Source organism: Oryza brachyantha, chromosome 3 (genome assembly GCF_000231095.2).
Source record: "Oryza brachyantha chromosome 3, ObraRS2, whole genome shotgun sequence".
Taxonomy (NCBI): domain Eukaryota; kingdom Viridiplantae; phylum Streptophyta; class Magnoliopsida; order Poales; family Poaceae; genus Oryza; species Oryza brachyantha.
The window spans coordinates 3,399,950-3,409,499 of NC_023165.2; the positions used below are offsets into that span (position 1 = coordinate 3,399,950).

Sequence of the window (9,550 nt, forward strand, 5' to 3'; positions counted from 1 at the left end):
AGCAACTATTGTATTAGAGTTTGGTAAAGTGGATGAAATGCATTGAGATTTGAAAAGATGAATCACATACATGTAGTCATGTGTATCGCCATCAAAATTCATCAAAGATATGTCCACACAACTCGAAATTCATCAAGCAATGCAAGGTTTGATAATACAAATTTTGCACACACTTGCATTTTAGGGTTTACATTATGATCTCCAAAATAAGAAAAAAGGAGAATGGAAGAAGATACATTGGTGCATGATTTCCTCTCAAATTCTGAAGAAAAAGTATCACATACGATTGGATTAAGAGAGTGCTTTCTTGGGGGTTTAGAGAGTTTTGCCTCAGGTGTGAGAGGAGAGGAGAGGAGAGGAGAGGAGTGGTTATGAAGGAGAGGAATAAGGGAGGCTGGTTGGGGCTAATGAGGCTAGGGACAATACCAGCCACTTTAGCGCCAAGGGATGCCGCCAACCCTATTGACGCCAAGCGTCCTCGTCCATGTTAGTTGTTTGTCCACTGCGACACCTACCTTATTGCCAAGAACTTTGCTTCGAGAAATAGATCTTTTTTCGGTTAAAATTTTTTAGGAGTCTATTTGAAAAAAAACATTTCATAAAAGGATGACAATATAAACAACCAGGGAGCACTTTAATGATAATAACATGGTCCGTTATGTGGAGTTTTACCTCCACATTTCACAGGGTGCCCGTAGTTCTGCGCTTCTCAGCTAGGTCATAGTAGGAACAATTGTCAATACTAATATTCTACTTATACGTCGTTCCAAGAACCATCGTGAATGCCTTTTCTTCTTCATCACCGACAAGCTCGTAGGTATAATTTCCTACTCCAAACGAGCTCAAACGACGATATCGATATGACTAAAACAACATGCTTTGGCATCAAGGGTAGCCATGGTGGGGAGTAGTGGATAGTTGGAGAAGAAATGAGTGAGCAGGAGGTGGAGCTCAAGGGCATTTTGTCAATTCACAATATAAAACAGGACAAAAATCATCTAGAACTTCAAACAAAGAAAATTATACAGAATTGTATTTTACCAAAACCCGTGCTACATCCAAGTTTGTCCTCGACGCTAGTTGGGTTCCTACCACAATGTCCATGGCAGTGCCTGGCATGACAATGGATGGATAGCTACGCAATGCATGCTTGGTGTTCCCGTGCTCCTCTTTGCGTTTGACCAGTTGGGCTGGTAGTACTTCTCGAGGAGAGGCTGACGTAGCGACGCGAACTCGTAGTAGTAGCGATAGGAGTAGTAGCTATGCAAGAGTAGCTGGTGGTCGATGGGCGTAGCTGATCTATAGCTGAGCACACGATCTACAGCGTTCATGTGAGCAAGCAATTGTGGCAGATGTTGCAAGACCACACCGCAATACAGGGTATTGATGAGTATTGACTGATCTCTTGCGTACGTCACATAATAGAGATACTGCTACCACTCCTACTACCCTCTCAGTCCTAAAATGAAAAACACACGGTTATCTCAGTTTGTGAAAGTAAAAGCAAATATATTAAAACCAGATAAACTAGAGAACGCATGTCTTGAGATTTGATAAAGTGAAGGTATGTTGTATTGGTACGGAGAAAATGAAGGATTTCGAGAGAGGGAGCATCTTGCACCGAAGCACATATTATAATGTACCCTCTGTCTGGCCATAAAACATGAATTCCATAGTAGAGTAGTTGTACTAGTATTGCCACTATTCTACAGAAAACAATTTAATTCCGGAAAAATGATGCCATGCTCCAGTATTCGGATCTGCTCGTCTCGTGGGCTCCCGATGTTTCATAGATTGTGGGTCGGTCATCTCCAAGGCCCAACAAGCAAGGTAGCCCCATGTAGAAGAAGAGTATAAAAAGAGCCCTAACAGCTGACAACGCAGAGCCCAACTTTCCACTGTATCTAGCAGACTAGCCTATAATTTGTATTACATTTGTTTCAGATTATATATAAGACGTTTTAGATTTCTCTAGATCCATATAGATACTAATTAATCTAAATATTATATAGATGGATGTATGGAAAACTGAAACATCTTATCTTATAACATAAAAACGAGGGAGTAGCAAGCAATAAAAAGTATCGCGCATGGGAGAATTTTCCTCTGCATTTTAATCGTGCGAGTACAAACTTGTATGCTCCACTTCACTCTTCACAAATACAATCACATTAACAAAACTTTCAGTATGTGTTAACGGGTTCAGCATCAAAGAATGTCCTGCAGTTGTTTCAATCTTGGATCCAACTCTGTTGCATTGCCCATTTCGTAGTCATCTGCAGGAGTCCGGTATGCATCGGCAATGGCCTTCCCTTTGTCCAGTACTGCTGATGGCACGGTTTGAAGGAGGCTGAGAAGACAAGAACAATGTAAATTTCCAGTTATTATTCCGTTCGATTTGAAGAGAGAAAAAGGTTGTCATAATAGATATCAGCACTGGTTTTACTTGTCTAAAGCTCCAAGGGCAACACTGATTTTTCTCCTCATGACATCGACAGACGCTGATGGGTTGTTCCGTGATGCTTGTAGTAGCAGCGAGTCAAGATCTTCCAATGCTCTAGGATAGAATGAATTTTCTGTCACTTATCAGTTATCATTACCTGCTATTTTTATTGATCAAAGTATACATTTTGAAATATGTCAATCATTTTTTTTACCGTAAGCATTCGTCTACGGCATCAGAAGCAGCTTTGCCTTGACCGCTGCTGGAAGCATACTGCGCCACCTGCATTTTGTTTGTATCGAGCACACATAGAAATCATCAAATGGACTATTCATATCCTCTGTATGTTTGAACCAGTTATGGCAATGTGCATAATTTGAAAAAGGAAAATATCTTGGTGTTCAGGAATAAAAAGGGCTAGCACAACACAGTTGATACTTGCTAATTAATCTTAACTCGTGAATGTACAGACTATCCACAAGAATATCGATGCCATTTTAACTTCAGAATCAGAACAGCATTCAGAATATGATCAGTATCTTACTGCTCGAATGTTGATACGCAGAGAAGATGCTGGACCAGAACGAAGTAATGATCTGCTCTCATCATACCTTGGCTTCTCAAATTCTAATGATTTCTCTGCAATTGAACATACATATCCATGAATTTCCTAGGTATAGGTTGTATCACATATAGCACTGCATCATAGCTCTGCAATTAAACATACATATCGGATGTATGAAGGCGCTTTTCTAGCAGTAAATTATAATGGCTTGCATATTTCAACACACAAAATTCACTATGATAAGAAGGCAATGAAATCGAAGGGAAAAACTGCAGAAAAATATACCATGGATGGTACACCTCTCACAATCTGAAATATGGTCAAAAAGAAGATCCGTTGTGTGCAAGATTTCTATATAGCTTTTTTACCATCCTTGATAATTCACTTTGAAGTAGCACATTTTACAGTGTAAAAGCCTATTACCACCAGGTAATAGATACCTTGATGCACCAAGATTTTATACTAAAAATTTGGTAACTCTAGGAACTTTTTAAGGACCATAATATTTGTCTTTATATAAACCTGAAGTAATCGATGCTTATATTTGTATACTAGTGTGATATTGATGAATCTTGCTTGTTTTCCTGCAAGCTCTGGAGTGTTATATACTGCTAACGATCAAAGTTGCCTAAGTGCCAATCAATAAGCATGAAGATATTTTAGGTGTCAAACCCATGGATTACTCTTACCTAGATCCCTAAACTGGTCCTGAGTCAACAGTACTGCCGGAACATAGGTCTCCAAGGGCTCCAGCTTCTTCCTAACATTGTAAATTCAAGAAGCAAAAAACGTCGGCGGAAATCAAAAGCTGCAACCTGTGGCAAGGAAATGCAAAAATTTATGAAGAGAGAGAGCAAGAAACAATCAGTGAACGGATTATTACTTCTTGACGTATTTGTCGAACGGGTTCGCGTCTGCCCCTGCAACGGTTGCGAAGCAATCAGTGACGAATAATTCGCACGCCGAACAGCGGACAGCATGTGCACGCGGCTGGACTTACGGCCGGCGGTAGTGGCGAGCCAGGAGGCGACGCCGGCGAGGGAGACGGCGCGGCGGCCGATTCCACCGAACGTCGGCGAGGGGGCGGACGCCGCGGAGGCGGTCTGGCAGCATTGGCGGCGGGGGCGGGGAGCCCGGGAGGCGCAGAGGCGCGCCCCGCCGGAGGTGGCGGGGAGGAGCGAGGTGGACATGTTCCCGGGGCTTGCCTGCCTGCTGCGACGCGGGGGAGGGCCTCCGGGCTCCGGCTATGGTTAGTTCACTTCAGCCCCTTTTGCACGAGAACCACTCGTGTCGCGTTTTCATTTTTTTCTGACGACACGGCGGCCTGCGAACGAAAGCTCGTGGGTGTGCTCGGTGCATATGCACGCTACGTGGGCTCAGGGTTGCCAGAAACATTCGGCCGTTTTCCGTGGGAAGAAAAGACGGAGATTATAAAATATTTTTGTATATTTAATTAAGTAAACAATAAAATTAATTAGTGTAAATATATTTTAGAAAGTCGAGACGATGAAAATCTTTTTTACCGTACCTACCTCGAGCTAGCCGTTACTCACATGATTCAATCATTCAAACACCGAAGACTTCAGTGGAAACCACCGAGTATCCAGTGGCACTAAATTGCCTGGAAACACACTCCGAAGTATCCATCGACAACCACTAGGACTCTGGTGAACCCTCTGCATATAGGTTTCTTACCGCGGTCTCTAATCCTTATGACTGGATACTCCCGAGCAAGATCACTACATGACACATGCAATTTGTTGTGAGTGTTCAAGAGTGGTCACCGAATACCTCGAACAACTTATAGGAAGAAGTTTTTTAGCACAGGGGTATATGTACACTCGTTGCTTGCATGTTATCTAAATAGTCATTAAAAATTATGAAAAAAATTGACAAGATAATTTAACATGAGTTATATCACTCAATCAACATGCAAGTTTAAATTCAACTTCTATAAGTAGTATCAAAAATAACAAAACAATTATGAATATGCGTATAATTAGTTTCAGTTTTGTTTTTTTTTCTACAACTTGTAAATTTAAATTTAAACTTGTATGTTTGTAGAGTGATATAAATCATATTAATCTATCTTGTCAATTTTTTTTCATATTTTTAATGACTATTTAGATAGCATACAACCACACGGGTGTATCTACACCCGTGTGCTAAAAACTTTTTCCCACAACTTCTACACTCAAAACAAACCCAAGTGTATGGTGTGCATAGTGTATCACTCTTCTAACACTATGAATTCAACTAGAGCACTTGGTTTTAGTTGCAACATCGATTCAAACCTCTATTTAGAGTAAATGTACTTATGGATTCAACAAAAGGAAAAAATATACAATTTTTAATCTTTGAGCCCTTCGACTTTTCATTTTCTTTTTTGGGTTCTTCTTTGTCACGTGCAATTGCGTTGGGACTATTCTCATTACTAAACTTAATGTACGTGTCAGTCCCCTAAATATTTTATCACTTTATAACCAAAACCCACTAGGGTGCAATCATGTACTTTTATGTTTAATTGCTGAAATTATTAGTAATAGTCCATAAGATTTAATCCAAAAATAAACAATGTAAATCATGAAGACGATATACACCCAAGAAAACAAATTACTCTCGGTGAGAGAGATAAACCAAATAGACATGTAATATTTGAAAATAGAATGAACATACATGTCTATCTCATTTGTGTATAGATGCAAAGCAATCAAAACTTTAATTGAGAAAGTAAAAAAAACATATGGAATCAGACAAGAAAAGGAAAAAAAATCAGGTTTATTTTAATCGGCACTGCTGCCGTCCGATCCCTATAAGAATACTGTACAAGATTAAACTAAAAAAATTTCTCATATGTCTAAATATTTAATTTATTTTACGGTGAATGCTATGTTATTTGCAACAGGTTATGTACAATCACAAATAAGTAATATATATGAAATATATGTGATTGAAGAAGACGAATAAAAGAAGAGATATTATGCCATAAGTTTTGTGTAACTTTGACTTATTGTAGTATTATTCTTAGATCTATTATGTTATTAAGATAATATAAAAGGAGCCGCTGTGTAAATTTGCGTGAAGTACCAAATGTAAAAAATTGATTAGGTTAGGTTTGAGTTTAAAACTATTTTACCATAGTATTTATATTTTATAATATAATATGAAACTATATTTGATATTATATAAGAAATTTCATAATAAAGTTAGTCGCACAGTCTACACGGGCCACCATGCTAGTCTTTCTTATTATAAATGAGGTATTCAACACATATAACTTCTAGTATAATGAGCAGAAATCTTATTGATTTAAATGGATCAATTACCTGATTAAACCTAACGTTAATTCGTAACCCAGGCAGTTTGCTTGACAACTTATTCGCTGCTGCTTGCTTTCATGCTTTGTTTGAGCGCTCGTGGAACACTATCGGCGAAAATGTCCAGAATGTGGCAATATACAGGCGAAAGGTTTTACACAAGCAAAAAAATAAAAAAGAAGCGCAAACAAGTTTTAAGAAGGGCAGAGCCACAGAAACCAAACATACAGAATGGCAACGGTAGCAGAAAGCACAAAGAACTCATCAGTTGTGCAGATCACCGGAAATGTTTCAACTGAGCCCAGAGTACAACTGCCAGTATATCTTAAGGTAAACTAGTGAGGACAATAGCTGCTTCCACATGCCATACTCATATCTAGCTCTAGAAAGACGCCTTGCACTTGAGCACGAAGCCCAGCAGCAGCAGCGTGGCCATGAGCCCGCAGGAGGAGCCCCCCACGCGGTGTATCCAGTAGGGATCGAACCTGACCACCCTCCGGTCCATGAAGCACGTCACGTTGATGGCCAGGATCAGCACGATCAGCAGCGCCGGCAGCCACAGCGCCGCCACGACGCCGTCCTCCTCGTCGTCGCTGTCCACCACCACCACCACCGGCCGCCGGTCGATGTACAGCGGCGAGAGGACGGCCAGGACGGCCAGGACGACGCACACGAGCCTCTCCGTCGACGACGGCCTCCCCATGGCGGCGGCAGGCTGAGTCTGGAGGCTAGCAGCTAGCTAGCTAATGCAAAAAACGCTGCCCTTGGCTGTTCAGAATTTTAACTTCTTTATGCTGTCTGAACCAATCTTCAGAAACTAGGAGAGAACCTGACGGCATTTTCTATCGCCAAGCCTTTTGACGATGGATTGATCCCAATCATGCAGAGGAACATATTCATACTGTCCCGCTATGATCCACGGACTGGTGGCGAGAATTGGATTGCGATGTAAAGGCGAGATTCTTCCGAGCTAGTGAGCTCGGAATCAGATTCCGGGAGAAGCAGCTCAAAATTTGGGGTATCCAAGAACAGCGTGGCTCTGGACGTAGGATCAAATTTGACGGCCCTGATAATAATTTTGCTGCGAGGAAGAGTAAAAGCCGAGCTCTTTCCCGTGATCATACATTCATACTGAACTTGTTCTTGAAGCAGCATCTGTGTCAGTCGCCTGATGTCATTGCCTGTTCGATACTGGAGTAGTACGAGTGATTTTGGAATCGGTACGGCGAGATGACTCTGCAGCTTACACCTGTTCTTGGGACGAGAAAAGAGCACGAGCTCCTGCACTTTATTTGGACGTGAAATCGCCGGATTCAATTCATCAGCATGTAATGCTGGAGACAGAGCATCTTTTTATCTGTTTATTATTAGCTGTTAGGCAAGTAAACACAAGTGTGAGCATCAAGGCTGGCATCTTGGTCTGATTGAAGCGGTTTGGTCTGAAACGGTAGGCCAAAGCAGACGAGAAAAGGTGGTATGAATGTGCAAACAAGGGGCCGGCGGAAAACGTATGCAAACGAAACAAGGTCCTTCAAAGGCAGAGTTCCAGTCTTCCAAAGGGAAAAGGAGGCTACGCTAACATATCGTAATAAAATGATGCCATTGGAAGGTCATTAACTCATGATATGATAACAAAGTGACTTGAAGGATTTGCCAAACAGATCTAGATAACTCATAATTACTAGGAGTATATTTGATTCTGAAGCTAAGAGTCCTTTGGGAAGCAAGTCAACTATTAGTGTGTTTGATTTACCGTTCACGTGCGCTCATCATTTAGCTTATGCTTATGTTTTATAAGCAAAAACTTAATTTTGATGTTGGTTTTATTTTTTAGATACTTTATTTTACAATATTTTTTAAAATAATATAAACATATATGTAAAAGTTTTACTCAAAGTTTTTTTTAAATTACAAATATATCGTTTCGCTTATATGCTAGCACATGTGAGGTTCCGACTTTTGGTTGGCTTGAACCATAGCCTGTCCAATTGTCCAGCTGATGTAAAAAAAAAAAAAAGCGAGATATGTGCCTTACCATATAACAGCCAATCGAATCTTAGCTTCCCTCAACCTCCACGATACCATTACCCTCCACCATTGTATAATGGCCCTGGTATATGATCTAGACCATTGTTTTGATTTTTTGTCTTCACTCAGAAGTCAGAACCAATCAACTCTATCGTTTTCTCTGCAGCATATCAATCATATCCAAAATTTAAATTCTATAACTCAATATTGAAACTGATCTTGATATTTCCCTACTTTTATCTCTAGCGGTGAAAGCAAATTTTTATGCATAAATTATGGATTATATTTCACAAAACCATGTAAAAGGACAATAGTAAAGTTGTACCACCTGTATTTTTTATACTTTCAGCAAAAAAAAAATCTGTACTTCTTTAAGGCCTTAAATTTATAACTTTCTGAGAAATTTGATGCTAAATTGTATTTTTGTGATACACAATCTTAAATATAGAGTTTTGCAATCTTTCTATCAAAATACATGTAGTTTCGTAATATTTACTCCAATTTAGGTTTTTGCAATTAATAAGAATTACAACTCAGTCAGTTATCGACGAAACCATCATGGTTATCGGTGCCATCGTTCTATAGATATACAAGTACAACTCTACGAGACCAATCCAAGTTGAAGCTAAAGACAAATACGGGAATGCCAATCAACCAGATTGACAGCTATCCATGATCCATCCAAATAAAGAAGCGCGTTATAGATGTATATTGTTTTCGTATAAAAAATTAAAAGAATCATCTAATTTTCTAATAGCTGTTTAATATTATAAATAAATGATGGTAATTACTATAAAGTTAAAATATACTTTAGATACACGTGAGATAATAAATCGTCGTATAAAATATTTTGCAACAAATACACTCGGAAAGTCTTCACGAAAAAACCGACCAATAATCTGGCGACAAACAGCACATAAACAATACAGGCTGCGTTTGGCTGGCTGGGGGTAAGGTAACTTACCTAGGCACGAAAAACGTAGTAATAGATTAGTAAATGATTAATTAATTATTAATTATTATAAAATGTAAAATATATTAATATAATTTTTTAAAATAACTTTTCTATAGAAAATTTTTGTGAAAAATATATTGTTTGACAGTTCGAAAAGCGTGCGAGCAAAAAACAGGGTGATAAATTAACTTAGAAGGGGCGATGGCAATGGATCGGGTTTGGGGCGGGTTCTGTAAAAACCT

At 39.4% G+C, this 9,550-nt stretch overlaps 2 protein-coding genes across 2 annotated transcripts; both read right to left on the reverse strand.

The window, feature by feature from the left end:
- Positions 1–2,028: 2,028 nt before the first annotated feature.
- On the reverse strand, positions 2,029–4,284 carry LOC102702269. The gene is made up of 7 exons (XM_015834298.2): positions 4,009–4,284; positions 3,892–3,928; positions 3,698–3,768; positions 2,988–3,082; positions 2,658–2,725; positions 2,447–2,557; positions 2,029–2,350 (listed from the first exon to the last, which is right to left on the reverse strand). Exons 1-7 carry the CDS (start codon positions 4,196–4,198, stop codon positions 2,209–2,211), a joined length of 714 nt encoding a protein of 237 aa, XP_015689784.2. The 5' UTR covers positions 4,199–4,284; the 3' UTR covers positions 2,029–2,208.
- A 2,210-nt stretch (positions 4,285–6,494) lies between these two features.
- On the reverse strand, positions 6,495–7,177 carry LOC102702547. The gene has a single exon (XM_006651030.3). It carries the CDS (start codon positions 7,026–7,028, stop codon positions 6,708–6,710), a length of 321 nt encoding a protein of 106 aa, XP_006651093.2. The 5' UTR covers positions 7,029–7,177; the 3' UTR covers positions 6,495–6,707.
- Positions 7,178–9,550: the final 2,373 nt, after the last annotated feature.

Bases quoted from the DNA above. Each gene is read 5' to 3' on its own strand.
- LOC102702269 (XM_015834298.2), bottom strand. From the start codon at position 4,198: ATGTCCACCTCGCTCCTCCCCGCCACCTCCGGCGGGGCGCGCCTCTGC. The intron at 3,929-4,008 runs GTAAGTCCAGCC...CAACCGTTGCAG, and splicing joins GCTCGCCACTACCGCCGGCC to GGGCAGACGCGAACCCGTTC. The intron at 2,558-2,657 runs GTAAAAAAAATG...ATTCTATCCTAG, and splicing joins GCCGTAGACGAATGCTTACG to AGCATTGGAAGATCTTGACT.
- LOC102702547 (XM_006651030.3), bottom strand. From the start codon at position 7,028: ATGGGGAGGCCGTCGTCGACGGAGAGGCTCGTGTGCGTCGTCCTGGCC.